Source organism: Gekko japonicus, unplaced genomic scaffold (genome assembly GCF_001447785.1).
Source record: "Gekko japonicus isolate JY-2015 unplaced genomic scaffold, Gekko_japonicus_V1.1 scaffold405, whole genome shotgun sequence".
Classification (NCBI taxonomy): domain Eukaryota; kingdom Metazoa; phylum Chordata; class Lepidosauria; order Squamata; family Gekkonidae; genus Gekko; species Gekko japonicus.
In genome coordinates, this window is record NW_015175982.1 from 642,886 (window position 1) to 660,770 (window position 17,885).

Sequence of the window (17,885 nt, forward strand, 5' to 3'; positions counted from 1 at the left end):
ATTTGTGGCAGGGTATGGGCTTTTGTGAGTCGCTGCTCACTTCTTCAGATAAAGAAGAAGAAGAGTTAGTTTTATAACCCACACTTCACTACATGATGGAGTCTCAGAGCGGCTTACAATCACCTTCCTCTCCTCTCCCCACAACAGACACCCTGTGAGGTAGGTGGGGCTGAGAGAGCTGTGAGAGAACTGTGCCTGACCCAAGGTCACCCAGCTGGCTGCATGTGGAGGAGTGGGGAATCAAACCTGGTTCTCTTAACCACCTCTCTTAACCACTCTTAGCCACTACAACAAGCTGGCTAATGCTAGAATGTGAGTCCATCTGTCCTTATATCTTGGAGAGTGGAGTGATTTCAGATGTTGAATGACAACAGCAGGCAAATGACAATCACAGGTAAATAACAGGCGTGATTAGATTAGGTGTGATATGTAGAGGGGTAGTGGGCATGGAGAAATCAGAAATGGTAACGAGGCAGGAAACCTAGGTCTCAATTCAGTCCAGGAAGATGCATTGTAATAAAATGCAGAGAACAACTGCAATTAAAGTAGTTCCATGACTCTCTGCTTGCAAGGTGTTATTGCTGATGTTGCTATCACTGCCTCCAGGGGTAGCATTAAACTCATGCCACCTAAATTGTGCTGTCACTGTAAATTTGAGATATTACCCTACGGTTATTTCTGCAAACCATGTTGAATACTAACCATGCCTCATCTGCCTCAGGGCACTGCCCATACCAACCTGGCACTGGAACCAGCTAATTCTGTTTTCTCTGACAGAAATGTGCACTCCCTGACATTGTCACAGCAGGCACTGTAGTTGGTCCATTGTCTATAGCCAAGCCCTACACTATAATTGCATCTGGTCCAACCCCTCAGACAGAGATACTCACCTGAAGGATTTACAGCAGACATTTTGCAACTAAAATATCCTCCTGATACAGTAAGTAAGATGATTGGAAAGGCCAGACTGATACCCAGGGACAGCTTGCTACAAGACAAGCCCAAAGCAAATGATAACAGAACACCACTGGTGGTCACGTAACAGCTCACAACTCAAGTCAGCGTATTATTAATGACCTACAACTCATGCTGGATAGGGTCACTTCCTTCACACAGGCACTGGGGAGCTGACCTTTTCTTGCTTTCAGACAGCCTGCTAACCTAAAACAACTTCACACTCACAATTATAAACTACTTAACAGTAACATGGACTCTGGTACTAAGGCCTGCCACAAACTGAGATTGCTGTCATATAGATCTGAGCAACACCATCACTGGACCCAGGAACATCAGCTGTACAATCTCAGGTTCATACTCCTGCTCATCCTCTAATGTGATTTATGCTATCACATGTCAACAGTGCCCTGCCACCCTCTACATTGGACAAAGAGAGACTGCGGAACTGCAACTGATAATGAAGCTCAAGACAATGCATCCTCCTGGACTGAATCGAGACCTAGGTTTCCTGCCTCATTACCAATGCTGATTTCTCCATGCCTACTACCCCTCTGCTTATCACACCTAATTCCATTTGTCTGCTATTTTTATTCGGCATCTGAAATCATTCCACTCTCCAAGATATAAGGACAGATCCTAGCTGTATCTGAAGAAGCAAGCAGTGACTCACGAAAGTGCATACCCTGCCAAAAATGTTGTTAGTCTTTATGGTGCTATTGCTCTTTTCTACCGCTACAGTGTTTCTAGTTTAGACTGGTCCACTATGCTTGGTGGTGACTCGTCAAGGTCTCAACCCAAGACTCTTTAAGAACAGATAATGGAGACTGAACCTACAACTTTATATGAAGGAAAGCACATGATCTATCACTGAGCTGTGGCCTCATCCCAGGTTACAGTAACATGCACAGGTATATTATTAGTTTCCAGTGCAACAGCACTTAATTTTAACACAATCTGTAGCTTTTTAAAATTTCTGTAAACTACTCTGGGAGGCCATGGTGGCTAGAAAGAAATATAAAAATATTTAAAAGGATCGATTTAAAATGAATGTATCCCGTCTCTGTGACCAGACATCCAGCACTTGGCCCCACCTCCCAAAGAAAACAAATATTACATCTATGGCACAAAGATCACAGTGCATCCCTGAAAAATGGGGGTTAGTATCCACCCAAGAGATGTTGTACAGTGGTTTATTCTTACAGGCAGGTGCATTATGGATGGGGTGGTGGTGGCCAAAAAGAGAGAAACCAAGCTGACAACACATCTGACAGGGGCAGATAAAATAATTTCTTACCTCATCAGTCACTTTAAATCTCTTCAGCAGGGCAACAAATTTCTGCTTGAAGTTTGGTTGCTAAAACAGAACCATTAAAAAAAAAGAACACTGTGTGAGATAGCTGGGAGGGAAAGGTCTCCGCCCTTCTATCCTTAACTCTTTTCTGAGGCAGCGCAGGCACCAATCGATGGACTGCCACAAAACCCCTCAGCCAAGGGCCTCTTTGCACATTATGTTTTCCTACACAGCAGTCACTTGTCATGCATAAGCTGCATAAGCCATAACACATCTTGATCCTACGTGTAAATGGCTGTGTCTTTTCCATTTGGGGAGGTGATTTATTCTCTCGTATTACCTATCAACAGAGCAAGGTCTAGCGCCTTTCTCTGACCTTCCCTTAAAAGCAAGAGACAGATGACTATGACAAAAATATAATACTATTTATTAAACATTAAATGCCAGCGGCGCTTCGGGCACTGCATGGAACACAGAAGAGACATAGTCTTTACCCAAAGCACTCACAGTCCGCAAGGCCAGAATGCAGAGGGGAGAAATGCCAAGACTTATTATCACCTCAGCACTGACAGAGCTGTCAGTCCTTTGACAAGCCATTCCTTTCTGTCATGGCTAAAGGCATGCCAATGTGGCAGCCGACTGTGCATTCAGAAGTTAAGGATGCACAGTGCACAACTGGATGCATGGGACCTCTGCCACATCCCTTTCAGCCACAAGGATGCAAAAAGAGGGCTGGGATTCAACCTGTATTATTTATTTCTGCCACCTCTCTGGGGCATTAAAACCCAGCATTACAGACCCAGCCACAGCACAAAAACAAAGACCACTAAGCGGCTTGAAATAACAGTTCAATAATAAAATTACACTAAAATGGTATTAAAAGACCACTTAAAAGCCTGGGTGAGCACAAACATTTTGACGCAGCACCTAACAGAGAGCAGAGTAGGTGCCCGACAAGCCTCAGAAGGGAAGGGCCTCCCTAAAGTGAGGTGCCACTGCCTGGCTCCACTGCTGGACCTCCTGATGGCACTGGTATTTCTGGCCACTGTGTGACACAGAGTGTTGGACTGGATGGGCCTTTGGCCTGATCCAACATTGGCGTCTCTTATGTTCTTATGTTCTTATGTAAAAAGCCCTGTCTCCGGTTGCCATCTGCCTCCTACTGAAGGTGGGGACAACAGAGCGCAGGGCTTGCAAAGCAGATCTTAACTTGCCGGCTGGGCAATATGGGAGGAGGCGGTCCTTCATGCACCCTGGCCCTAAGCCATTGAAGACATTAAAGGTAAGAACCAGCACTCTGAATTGTGCCCCAAAAGAACTGGGCAGCCACTGCAGATCTTTCAGCATTGCGGTGACATGATCCCTATATTCCATTCATGAGAGTAGTCTGGCTGTTGCATTTTGGAAAATCTGGAAAAAAATTCCAGACCATATTCAAAGGCAGCTGCTTCACGTGCAGTAATCTAACCTTGATACAATCAGAGCATAGTCATTCTGGCCAGATCACACTTTCTGGGGAACAGCCATAGACAGTGTACCAGCCAAGGCTGATAAAAGGCACTATGTGCCGCAGAGGCCAGGATCCAGCAATACCCCCAAGTGGCATCCCTGCTCCTTCTGGGGGAGTACAACACTTTGCAGGGCGGGTTTACTCCTCAATCCTTGAGCAACGGTACCTCAGTCTTGTCGGGACTGAGCTCCAGTTTGTTGGCCCTCACCCACTCCATTACTCTCTCCAGGCACCTGTTATGCACAGACGTCCTCTGCATGCACAGACTTCTGGCATTAGGCATGCTGTGTGAGAACATCTGCCAAGTGCCTTAAAAGTCTCTCTGTAGAGACATTTAAAAAGTGCAAGTATGCCTATGGCTGCAATCTTAAACATACTTAAGAAGGAGCAAATGATTTTAGTTCCGTGGCATGACTTCACAGTGGGCAAGCTTAGGCTTTCACTCCATGGATCTTAAGTGGAACAGCACTTGGTCACAAGGAATCAGAAGAATGTACACTCCGTGCTTAAAAACAAAAACATTCTGCAAAGTAGCCCAAATTCTATTTCCCCCAAAAGCTGACGTCCCAAAACAGATCTGGGCTTGGAAGTTGTCTGCATGGATGAGCACCTGAAAACCACTGGTCTCTCGCTACATTCAGGCTGGAGGTGCTCGGAGTGCACCTATAATTGCCATCATCTTTTATCCCATCCAGCCTCCAAGGAGCTCAGGGTGGCAAACATTTCATTCTTACAAGAAGTCTGTTGGGGGACTGAGAGACTGGAACTGGGCCGAAATCACGTAGAGAGCTCCACGACTGAGTAGAGTTGGAACATGGGTCTTCCCTCTCCTATCCAGCATATGAACCACTACATCACTGTGGTTCTCCCTATGCATAGAATACTTAGGGAAAAAACAACAACCCATCTCTTGGTTGTTTTATTTTCCTTTCTTTTTTTGAATGAAAAATTTCAACGTGTCACATAAGCTGCTCAGAGCTTTTGGGATGGAACGGGAAATAAATCAAACGAACGAATGAAGCCACTCCGAGCTTCTTTGGAGGCAGAGTGGGATAAAAGTAACTAAGTAAATGAGTTCCACAAACTGTATAAATCATGCAGATTAAGCAGCACATATGCCTACATTTGGGTATTTTGCATAATTTATTCTGCTTCTGCTAATCATGAGGAGAGGGTTACGGGAGGAGTCCTGCTGCCTTTAGATATTGCCAGGGCATCAGCGGCATGCGGAGTGCCCAAGAGTTCCAACTGGACAACAATACCTCTTCAGATGGACCCCTGTTCTCTCGGATATCATCTGCTGCAGAAAGCACAGAGCATTCCAGACTGGGAGCAAAAGGAGTTCCATTCCCAGTAACCTCCCCTTTGGAAAAACCGAGAAACATTGTCCTTACTCTGGTCATAGATGTGGTCCTGATCATTTTCCGCCGGGCTTTCTTTGGCTTCCTTACTTCGTCCTCTTCATCATATAAATCCTAAAAAGCATGAGATGTCAGCAAATATCAGAAGAATCTAATGTCTGAGGCCAGTGATTTCAAGACTGTGCCTGGGATTGCTTGGAAGCTGATCAAAAATTCCTCAGTCTGACAGTCAGTAATGGCAAAGAACCTTCCTCCAAAGACAACTTGAGCCATAACCGCAGATCCCCCATTGAGATGCCGTTAAGGAAGAACTGGGTGCTTATTCAGGGCCCATTCTCAGTTGACAGGTGGGAATGGCAAAGCCCAAAATTCTTGGACTGAATTTGTTGCTGAACTGAGAACGCCTCTTAGAGCATACCTCAGAGTCCTCTCTGGCTAGGGTTGCCAAGTCTCACCTTGTTCCGGAGCGGGGGACTCCCGGGTCGATCCCGGAGCGCGTGTGCACGTGCCGCATCCACGTCACCAGGAAGTGACATGACGACACTGGGGGCGGGGCCACGACCATCCGAGGGAAAAACATAGAGTTTTCCCTCAGATGACTGTGGCCCCGCCCCCAGCGTGCCCGGCGTGGTCGCTTCACTTCCTGGTGACGGGCACATCGGGGTGGAGTTCCCCCCGGGGCCCGATCCGGCGGTGGTGGGGAACGGGCCTCTGGGGCGGGGGTTTCCCCGCCCCCTGGGGGGACTTGGCAAGCCTATCTCTGGCATTCAAGGACTCCACTGCCAGATGCTCAGGGGCTCCCCATCAGCACACAAACATATCCTCAGATGGTACAGAGGTGGAAATGGTGGGCCATCTCCCTCCCCTAAGGGAACAATGGGTCATCAGAGGATGGCAACGGTCTATCCAGTACTGGGATTCTTTGACTTCTCTTTTTAATAAGATAATTTAAGGCATCCTGAGTAGTCTAATGAATAACTGGTGCTGGCAATTTTAAGGGTTTTTAAAAAATTTGCATACCCTTTGGGATGACCTTTGCACCTCCTCGCCCCAGGTTTGACTCTTCACTGCGTCAGGAGTGCAAAGGAGGAGTTAAGGCTGGAAAGAGCTCTGCATGTCCACAGGAGCTGGTTCTTCACCCAGTAAAATGACCGCCTCTCTATCTGCTTACAAATGTACCCCACTACCTTTTTCCCTTGTGCAAGACATGGCACAAGGGATTTCTTCCCATACAATTTCAAAACCAAATTAAATGTAGTCATAGGAACCAACTGTTGTACATTTTTATACACACAGTTATTTCATTAAAACTGCATTACAGCATGATGTGTTGCTGCAGCTGTTGTGCTAGTGCTTGCCCAAGAACTGCCCTAAGGACATTTCCCTTTCTGTTTGCGCATACTGGATGCAGCCCACAGAACACTGCAAGGCCTGGGACCATCATACCTACGGAACCGCCTCTCCCCATATGAGCCCCAGAGAGCTTTACGCTCTTCTGATCAACACCTCCTGGTGATCCCTGGCCCGAGGGACGTCCGCTTAGCCTCAACCAGGGCCAGGGCTTTTTCGCCCCTTGCCCCAACCTGGTGGAACAAGCTCCCACCTGAGATCAGGGCCCTGAGGGACCTATTACAGTTCCGCAGGGCCTGTGAAACGGAGCTGTTCCGCCAGGCTTTTGATTGAGGCGATTGACATTCAACCATTCTGTTTATGGCCCCTGTTTATGGCCCCTCCCCCAGTGCCTGCTGACAGATAATATTATTGGGCACTGGAGCACTATATTCACCTGATATGGGACATGAGGTTGATGATATTGTTTACCACTGATTGTTTTATCGCTTTTACTGTTTTATTGTTTTACTACATGTTGTAAGCTGCCCTGAGCCCACCTGTGGGATAGGGCAGGGTATAAATTGAATAAATAAATTAATTAAAAGTGTGTGTGTGTATAAAAAAAATAAAACACACACATACATTCTTAATCTTCTTGGAGAGAGGGTGACAGATAGAAGACAAAGCGATACCTGGCCTTGCACTGCATCATCACTAGCTTCCTGCTCAGAGGAAAAGCTGTCATCTTCTTCTTCAGAGTAGTTATCAATATCCGGAGAGCGATCTGGGAGAGGGAAATGCACACACCATGGGTCAAACTGCCCTGAGTCAGTAAGGAGAAGGGGTCAGGCGAGAGGAGCAGTGGAGGAAAGAGGCACCAAGAGTCAGTGAGCTTTAATGTATAGCACCAGAAATTTGTAGCAGCTGACCAGAAGGCATCGTTTGGCCACTGAAGGGCACGTCATAAGCTGAGTGGCAGGAGATCTATAAGCTTAGAAAAGGAGATTCTAGATTAACAGGGAACGGAGATATTGCCAGACAGATGGAAGATCGAGCAAAGATGAAGCTACAGAGGACAGCTGATCAGCCAAAATTCCTGGCTGCTAGTGCAGAGATGAAAGAACTTCAATGAAGCCCTTTCAGGTCTAGAAACATTCTGAGAGTCTATAATATATATTTACCAGAGGCTTTGATTTTGGGACCAGAGGGGACACTTCCATCTTCATGGTCAATGGGTTGGCTGGAGAGGGAGTAAATGCTGATCTCAGCTACCCGGATGTTCACATCCTTGATGTTGCTGTGCAGTCCCAGGAGCTGGCCTCCATCTGTCGGGTGCTGCATTACCTGAGTAAGGGACAAAGTGTGCTACAGGAGAACTCTGGGGCATCTAGAACAGGTGCCAACTGCTGCAACTGAACCAGACTTCTTTATGACCAACCTCCTCCTCCCCATCAGCTCTGGCATTGCCCAGAACTCAATTTTCAGAGATGGCAGAAGACACAAAATGCCTGTATCAGTCTCTGCTTCCCTTACCTCAGCCATGTTAATGATTCCCACTGCCAGTGTCTTGTAGCCCAGAATAGTTCGGTTCTTGTACCTCTTTCTCCGTTGGAGCATAATTTGGAGTTTGTTGCCATCTCTCTTCAGGAAGTGCGGATACTACAGAAGGGGAGACATACAGGCACTGCAGTGGTTTGCCCTGTCAAACACCTTCTAAGTCACCTTCCTCCATGCTTTGCCTTGGCAGCCCTGTAAGCAGTTTTCAGTCATCCTAGCCTCCAGGGCATGGCGAACTCAAACTGAATCCTCTGAAGACCAATTATATCCCATGCTACGCACACAGAAGACAAAAGCCACTTTAACAGAGACGCAAGTGAATTTCCCGTGCTGCTGTTCTCCACTTCCTATGGGCACTAATCTATTCAGAAAGCAAAGGTAGTAAGTGTCCTGGTCGTGGGACAATTCTCCGCTTCCTAGCCAGTGAGGTTCAAATTACCTGCAATGAAAACGTCAATTCCAGATCAGTCTCCATCAAGCCACCAGGGGGGAGAACATATTCATTGGATCTCAGGACTCTCTTTGAACCCTGTAATAAGACCAGGAGATGTGTGTGAAGAACCTGTCAATGATCACAAAATGAGCTGGTCTAACTTTAGTCTTTGGAAGCAATCTAATATTTAAAAAGTCCCCGGAATTTCCTGATTTAGGTTGAGCCCTCAGAACCAGAAGGTTTTCACAAAGTTTATGAGAGGAGGAGGAGGAAACTGGATTTATACCCTGTGCTTCACTACCCGAAGGAGTCTCAGAGGAGCTTACAATCTCTTTCCCCTTCTCCTCCCCATAACACAGGGGACGCCCTGTGAGGTAGGTGGGGCTAACAGAGCTCTCTTGAGAACTGCCCTTGAGAGAACAGCTCTGAAAGAACTTATGACTGGCCCAAGGTCACGCCAGCAGTTGCATGTGAAGGGGTGGGGAATCAAACCCAGTCCTCCCAGATTAGAGTCCATGCTCTTAATGGGCTCTCAAGACTTCCTCCTAATAAGTGACCGCAGCAAGCAAAATCTATTGGAATGAGTACAAAAGGTATATAACTACAGATATTTTTGTTTAGTGAGTATAATGTTCAGTGAGTGCCTCTCCACACAAATACCTGAAGCAGCAAGGTAATGTTATGCCCAAACACACATTCTGTAACTATGAAGCCTCTACTGTTACTTGGGTGCTAACTTGGTTATGGCACCTGACTATTCACTAGAGGAGGGTTCGTTTCTATAGTTAGTTTCTATAGCATAATATATTTCCAACTCCTGGACTGCTGTCTGTAAAAGAAAGTGACCCCTGTGAATACAGAAGATATCCATACCAGACAACTGACCACAGGAGGCCCAAGATTCCACAAGTCTTGCACAATTAATCAGGAAAAACGTCTGGGTAAGTACTCATTATAAAATGCAAGATTTACAGAAAGGAAATTGCTATTACCAAGGAATCTAGACGTATCAGCAACTTTCCCCTGGGCATCTAAGAGAAAGCTGAGAAGTAAAGTGTTCATGGCCTCGGATGCAATTGAACAAGATCTCTAAGTACCCAGGAACACAGAATTAGCACTACAAAAGAAATTACCTCAGTAGAGGAATCCCAGGTAGTAGCATATGCAGTTCATAGATTCATAACAGCACGCAAACAACAGTCAGGTTAGTCAAGCCTGATCCATAAAGGAGACTGCCTACTGCACCTCTGCATGATTCACTGAACTGGACTCTCATAATACATGTTAATGGTTTCTGTTGCATCTCTGCACATCTATACTGGATGACAGAGAATCAAATGCAGCATCATTATTGACTCTGGGCTGCTCACTGCATATCTGTATGAGTAACTGCTCTTCCCCAACATTGAAGGGTGGGGTGAACAAGTCTGACTCTTATACACGGTGTTATAATAGGTGTCATAACACTTATAGGTGTTATAATGAAGTTGCCTTGAACAAATGAGAGGAGTATAAACCTTTTTAAACAAATAAAAAAGGACACCTCTCATTTTAATTCAAAACAGGCCTTAGAAAGCATTACTAACAACAAAGCTAGTGGAGGTGATGGTATCCCAGCTGAGCTATTCAAAGTCTTAAAAGACGATGCTGTTAAAGTGCTGCACTCAATTTGCCAGCAAATTTGGAAAACGCAACAGTGGCCACAGGATTGGAAAAGGTCAGTATACATTCCAATCCCAAAGAAGAGCAATGCCAAGGAATGTTCAAACTATCGCACAATTGCACTGATATCACACGCTAGCAAGGTCATGCTCAAGATCCTACAAGCTAGGCTTCAACAGTACGTGGATAGAGAACTGCCAGAAGTACAAGCTGGGTTTTGAAGAGGTAGAGGAACTAGAGATCAAATTGCCAACATTCGCTGGATTATGGAGAAAGCAAGAGAGTACCAGAAAAACATCTACTTCTGCTTCATTGACTATGCTAAAGCCTTTGACTGTGTGGATCACAACAAACTATGGCAGGTCCTTAAAGAGATGGGAGTACCAGACCACCTCACATGACTCTTGAGAAACCTGTATAAGGGTCAAGAAGCAACAGTTAGAACCGGATATGGAACAACTGATTGGTTTAGCATAGGAAAAGGAGTACGACAAGAATGTATATTGTCACCTTGCTTATTTAATATATATGCAGAGTACATCATGCAAAATGCTGGCCTGGATGAATCACAAACGGGAATTAAGATTGCTGGGAAAAAGATCAACAACCTCTAGTGACAGATTTCACGTTCCTGGGATCCCAGATCACCACAGACTGTGACAGCAGCCATGAAATTAAAAGACGCCTGCTCCTTGGGAGGAAAGCGATGGCGAACCTAAACAGCATGATAAAAAGTAGAGACATCACCCTGCCAACAAAAGTCCGCATGGTCAAAGCAATGGTATTCCCAGTAGTCATGTATGGCTGCGAGAGTTGGACTATAAGGAAGGCCGAGCGCCGAAGAATAGATTCTTTTGAACTATGGTGCTGGAGAAGACTCTTGAGAGTCCCTTGGACTGCAAATCAGTCAATCCTAAAAGAAATCAACCCTGACTGTTCCCTGGAAGGCCAGATAATGAAACTGAAGCTCAAATACTTTGGCCACCAAATGAGAAGGGAGCACTCACTGGAGAAGACCCTGATGCTGGGAAAGATTGAAGGTCAAAGAAGACGGGGACGGCAAAGGATGAGATGGTTAGACAGTGTCATAGATGCAACGAACATGAAGTTGAGGAAACGTCAGAGGACGACAGAAGACTGGAAGGCCTGGCGTGATCTGGTCCATGGGTTCGCGAAGAGTCGGTCTCGACTGTGCGACTGAACAACAAAAAACTTAGAAATCCCCAACTGGGGATTTCTAACTGGATGCTAACTGGATTCAAAACAGTGAGTGTAACTTAGAAATCCCCAACTGGGGATTTCTAACTGGATGCTTTCTGAAATTCCCCAGACTTGCTGGAAATTGCTCAGATCTTCTTTCGCTGGCTGCCAGGCCATTGCCAAAACTCAGTTGCCTGCTCCCATACTGCAGTGGAGGATTGTTTCCTCACTGAGGGAAGTTCTTCTTGCCAGCGAGAAATCTTGGGAAGGCCAAAGTGAAGCAAGAAGGCTAAGTAATCCATCCATCTCCAGTCATTAAGTGACATGGCATTAACTTGAGTCAGGTCAAATATCACACAGATCACTCTGATAAGAGCACTGCTTCCAGCAGGATTAATAGCAACCTGGCTTAACGTGAGGGAAAGAAAAAGGATTAGCCTATGTAAAGTTTCAGGACTGTTTTAACAGCTCTCACACTTGCTCATCCAGACTCTCAGACTTTATGCTAGTAATGCCCTTTTGATTAGTTTAAAACTAATATCAATCAGGTGATTATTATCAAAACAGGTCCCCAGAAGACTCTGCACTTGAAAGGGTGACACAATGCTCTAGTGTTAACCTATACAATAAGACACAGCAGCCAGAGAAGGCACCTATTTCGTTCCAGAGGTGGACAGCCTTCAGGACTGTGGGATCTACTCCTCCCAGCCCTGGAGTCAGCCTACCAGTCTGAGCCAGCCGCAAAATGATGGCTCAGGTAAGCCGTGTCAATTGCAACTGTTGGCTCAATGAAGGCAAGAGGTTGGATTTCACAATGAAGATGAAGTTATGCTTCAGGACACTAGAGAGTCCAGGTTCTTCCAAAATACCATTTACAGAATGCCTTTACTTTTCCCTTTTTTAATATTTTGGGTTTTTTAAATGTATTCGATATTTAATGTTTATTCATTAATATTTATTAAACAGTTCAGCACCTCAGCCCAGTATCTGATACACAAGCCTTTCCCCAGGTTTAATTTTGCTGGGTTTCACTCTGAGCAGCAGCCATCCATTAATCTTAGGGGAAGGGAGAAGACTGTAAGTCAGGGTTTGCCAATAGATCACAGGCCGATGCCCATGACTTGGTGGCTGCTGAAGTCCTTACTTATATATACACACTTACATATACACACAAACTGAGGCTCATTGGATGTTCTTTTCTTAAAGATGTAGGCATTGTTTCTCTTATTTGGGGAAATTTTAATCCCCTATTTTTTAAATATTTCAGATTTTAATGCAACTTTTGGACTTCCTTCAGGTTATAGAGAAATACCCCCAATCTGTCCCTAGCTTCAGTTTGGAGATCTACTAATCCATAAAACAGTTTGGAATTAAGATATACAACAAGGAGACCTGCAAGACTCGGGGGGGGGGAAACCTTTTTATATCCCCCCCCCTGCTCCACCATGGACACTTTCCCTCCCCTTTTGGCCCCCCTTCCCTCACATCTCCTGCCTCCCTTTTTTGCCTCCTCTGTATTCTCACGCTTTTCCTCCTTCCCACCAGTGTTCCCTCTAAGCTGAGTTAGTGTGAGCTAGCTCACAGTTTTTCAGCCTCCAGCTCACAGATTTTTGTCTTCGCTCAGGAAGGATGAATCCAGGGCCAACTAACTTATGCAGTAGCCAAATTTCTCACTCACAAATTTCATGCCAGTAGCTCACAGAGTAGAATTTTTGCTCACAAGACTCCACAGCTTAGAGGGAACATTGCTTCCCACTACCCTCAGACTGCCACGTCCTCTTCCTGGGCTCACCCAGCTATGTCACTTGCTTGCCCTCCCCACTGCCTCACTCACCCACTTCCTTGTTCACCAGCCCACCTGCTCCCCAGCCTGCCCGCTCATTTCTGTCTACTTCACTTCTGCCTGCCTGGCTCACTTGGTGGTAGCTTCTCTTACCCTCCCCATCACCACCTCATTTCCCCCTCTGCCTCCTGGCAAAGCAGAATCTCTCAGTTGCTGCCCGGCCACCCCCTCCTCCTCCTCCTCCTCACCACCACCACTCCAACCATCATCATTGTCCTCATCCCTAACTGTCACTTCTCTTTCCTTAGCATTGTCTGGCCTTGCACAAACAATGCTCCTCCCTTTAGCAGGGAATTTAATCCCTCATCCCATTTTTGAATAATTTTGGGGTTTTTCTGCAAACTTGTGGAGTCTCCAAAGCCTGTAGAAAAATATGTAATGTGTGTACCTTGCCCCATTCTCCAGGTTTATTGATCCACATGGGGACCTGGTTCACTATTAAACATAGGATGCTAGTCGGGTTGACCTCAATGACTGAGAACAGAGACTCCAAGTCCTGTTCCTTTCAATCTGCTCGGATCTGTGTGGGAGATGCCCAAACCTAACTACATCCACTAAAAACACCTCACTTCACTGGTGGTCAAGTGACCCCAACTGCTTCAAACTCTCAGGAAGTCAACAGTATTTACTTTATCGAAGGACAAGGCCCCTGGGCAAGTCTGAATTTATGGTAAATGCATTGACAGCATGCCACTGATGGATGCTCAGTATAGTCCAAATGAAAGATGAGCCAGAAAGAAGGAATGGAAAATTACTGAAGCTCAGCAGGGCTAATTTGGGATTGACTTGAATGATGAAAACAGTCCTAGCATGTGAACCAAGTCCCTGCCGGGAGAAAGGGGAAACAATGACCTTGGACTCCTTGCTGAGAAATGTGGAGGAAGGATGGTACCTCTAAGCAGAGGTGTTATCTGCTCCTATGCGGCTTACACTGGTGTCCTCCAATGTGGCTGGAAAACATGACTATGGCCCAATGGGAGTAGATGAGGCCCCAAAAGAGATATCTTTAAAGCTCAACCTGATCAAAAACTTGCCATATACATAAAAGAAAGAACAGCAGCCTATTTTGGAATGAAAGGAAAATGAAAACTGCAGGTCTGTTTTTGCTCACAATGTGCAAGCAATACTCTAGAAGGAAGGTCTTCTATCCATGGAGCAATTTCCTCCATCTGGCTTCAGCCCAAAATGTCACCACACCCCCAAAATGCTGTTCCTAGGGTTCCCCTGTGCCCCAGGAGTAGCATTTCAGGAAGACATTTATGGGTGTAGTCAGAGGAGCATCATCTTCATGGACTGAAGTCCTTCTGTCCATAGCAACACTCTGCTGGATCCAAGATTAAGTCTAGGATTGAGTCCCCGGAAAAAGCATTTAGCATGGCATATTTCTGGGTGTGCCTTCACATCTGAGCACCGTTAAATTACATATATTATTTCTCAACTGTTGATAATATATTATTGGTGGTGATGAATGAAAACATGGTAAAAACCTGAAAGCCAGAATTATCTCCCAAACATTGCCAACTTGCCCTGAAATGGCTGGAGAAACGTGTCTGTGTCAGACAAAGAAACAGAACCTGTAGAACTGAGAGAGCACAGAAGCCTTTTGAATGAATGCCTTAAGGTGGCAGAATTCTCTTGCCTAAATATCCTTTCTCAACAGAATGGAAGAAAGAACATGCACATACACAACAACCCCAAACCAACCACGGGGAAAAACATCTTTTGTTGAGCAAAAATTGTAAAGGAAGCTGGGAAACTCTTTACTGGTTGTTAATATTATAGCTGCCCAGTGACCCCCCATTCTAAGGCTCTAGATGCTGTTTCATTGCTGTCTGATCCCTTGTTCCTATTTCATTTTGCTTTCCATTAATGCAGGTGCAAATTTAGGAGCAAAGCCAAGCCAGTTTGGTGTAGTGGTTAAGTGCACGGACTCTAATCTGGGAGAACCGGGTTTGATTCCCCACTCCTCCACTTGCACCTGCTGATGTGACCTTGGGTCAGTCACAAGCTCTGGCACAGCTGTCCTTGAAAAAGAGCAGTTTGTGTCAGAGTTCTCTCAGCCCCACCCACCTCACAGGGTGTCTGTTGTGGGGAGGGGAAGGGAAAGGAGTTTGTAAGCCGCTCTGAGACACCTTTGGGTAGTGAAGGGCGGGGTATAAATTCAATATCTTCTCTTCTCTATTAGACTTCAGAATCCCCCCTGTATGCTCACAATCCAGGAATTGTCAAAAAACAAGATGACTAATATCTGGAGCTGCGGAGTGGACTACAACCCAACAAGGAAAAGATATACAGCTCCAACAACATGCAACTGCTATGTGAGTGTCATGATGCCTGCCAACGGGTTTCTGGTACCCATTTGCTTTTTTGCCAAACTAAGCAGGTCTGGCTTTTTGTCACCCTCAATACAGGAATGGGCAATGCAATTGGTCTTGCTTGCCCTTTTTGACACAGTGGCAGAGTTGAAAGGAACCACAAAATAAGGGATTATTTTTTTAAAAGAAAACCGCAGTCTCCGTGGCATCTGGGTTGCAGCAGGAGCCTCTTGCAGCTGTGGTGCTCTTCAGAGTGCAAACTTCAGTCTGGGCAACAACTTAATATGTTTGTGAGTACCAAAGGGAGAAATTCATGCTTGGAGAACTGCTATTTTCCTCTTCAGCGCCCTCCTTGAGGGAAGTGAGCAAGATTGGAGAGGGGAGAGGGTGATGCAGAAGCCAAGAACAGCCCAGACACAGTTTTCTTTTGTGTCTGATACCCTCTGTACAGAATGCTTCTCTGTATGCTTCCATACAGATGGAAGAATCAAAATTATGTTAACTAAATTCGTGGGTGATTATTTTGGTGTGAAAAAAAGTTGTTAAGGGATTGGGATTACACCCAAAGAACCTAGAAAGAATAGAAAAGAGCAGAAGAAGAAGAGCAGGGTTTTATACTCAACTTTTCTCTACCCGAAGGAGTCTCAAAGCATCTTACAATCACCTCCCCTTCCCCTCCCCACAACAGGCACCTTGTGAGATATGTGGGGCTGAGAGAGTTCTGAGAGAACTGTGACTGGCCCAAGGTTATGCAGCAGGCTTCATGTGGAGGAGTGGTAAATCAAACCTGGTTCTCCAGGTTAGAATTCGCAGCTCTTAACTACTATACCACACTGGTTCTCACAGTTAGAACAACACAACAAACATTCCCCTCCAACTGTTAAACCTAATCTTCTTTGAGAGAGCAGAAAAAAACTGGAATGTTAATGCTGAGATGCAGAATGTTTTGCCATCTGTAGGATCTGAGGTGGTAAAAAAGGATTCAGCAGATTTGACCCACATGTGTCGTTATTCTCATGCACAGTTGAAATACGAGAATAAATTTTATTTCAGCATAAACCTTTGTGGACTAGAGTTTATGGCAGAATAAAATGTTGCCCGCCTTAAAAGTGTCACAAGACTCCTGTTTGCTTTTGCTGTAACCAGACTAGCACAGGTACCCCTCTGAAGTCTCCCTGAAGGACCACATAAGATTCTATCTGATAGGTCTGATGTTACAAAACGTTGGTCAGCTTCAAGTTGATGTGACACCCATAAACATCTTGAGTTCTCGCTACTTGACACACCTGTGCGTGAACGCGGTACTGCCAGGCTGCTGTCACAGTAGGGGTTTCTTTTTCCAATGGCTACAAGTGCCTTACTGCTGGAAATGTAATGTTGAAACTACTGTGCCCGTGTGATCTGTCCTTGTAACAGATTAAGAAAGTATCTTAGAATTTCACTGCCCTGATCCTTTCATTTGCAAAGTACATGGTCATGTTCTTTGGTACGTCAATAAGCAAACAACAACTAATAGACTTGTCCTGCTCTGGAATTATTGTACCAGCACTTGATTGCTCTATCTTTATATCTCAGCTGTTTTATATTGTAGTAAGTGTTCTAAACATTCAAGAATAGCCGGAAATTAAAGCCCAAAGATGTATGTTTCCCTCATGATCTCGGGAGAATAAATAGCCCCGTGCTAGGTCCCCCGTGGCCAGTGGCAGGGAGGGGTGGGTGGGGGTAGGGTTGCCACCTCCAGGCTGGAAAACTCCAAAAGATTTGAGCATGACGCCAAGGGAGGACAGGGACCTCAGTGGCGTTACAATGCCCACAGAGTCCACCCTCCAAAGCATCCATTTCCTCCAGGGGAACTGATCTCTGTAGTGTGGAGATGAGCTGTATTCTGGTCCCATCAGGAGGCTGTATGGAAGGGTGGTGGCTAATTTGGTGTGGAATAATTTGTCCCACCAGTAAAACTAGTGTGAACAATTCACATCTCACTCTGAGTTGTCAAGTCTTGCCTGGAAATGCCAGGGTTAAGAGAGAAGGATCACAAGAACATTAGAGGTTTATTGCAACCAGGGCATAATGGGGCGTTTCACTTAAATTAATACTAATTTCCCACCCCCCTGAAATGCAGTGTAGCCAACATCATTCAAAAGAGACTAAAGGTTTTTTATAGTTTCCATTTTGAGTAGCAGCCTGCGGGTAAGGGTGGCAGAAAGGACAGAGCTGTTAATGTACCATTCAGGCATTTATACTGATATTTCCATTCTGCTAATACTTCCATTCTGTTTAAATCATTACTTGCACAGTTGATCCCATAAATGCCTGCCACGTCATTGCTTGTGGTTCTGTTTCCCTCCACTGCCCCACAACACTTTGAGATTTAGGAACTTCAGTTTTTAACTCCTTCTCTTTCTCATGGAACAAAATTGTGTC

At 45.4% G+C, this 17,885-nt stretch overlaps 1 protein-coding gene across 1 annotated transcript in view; it reads right to left on the reverse strand.

The window, feature by feature from the left end:
* LOC107123071 (phosphofurin acidic cluster sorting protein 1-like) overlaps nt 1–17,885 on the reverse strand; it is a 68,272-nt gene that overhangs the window by 30,432 nt on the left and 19,955 nt on the right. The window contains exons 3-8 of the mRNA XM_015426244.1: nt 8,448–8,537; nt 7,985–8,110; nt 7,633–7,795; nt 7,144–7,235; nt 5,153–5,233; nt 2,252–2,311 (exon numbers count right to left, since the gene is read on the reverse strand). Of these exons, the coding sequence (XP_015281730.1) occupies nt 2,252–2,311; nt 5,153–5,233; nt 7,144–7,235; nt 7,633–7,795; nt 7,985–8,110; nt 8,448–8,537 (612 nt within the window). The remainder of the gene's footprint in view (nt 1–2,251; nt 2,312–5,152; nt 5,234–7,143; nt 7,236–7,632; nt 7,796–7,984; nt 8,111–8,447; nt 8,538–17,885) is intronic.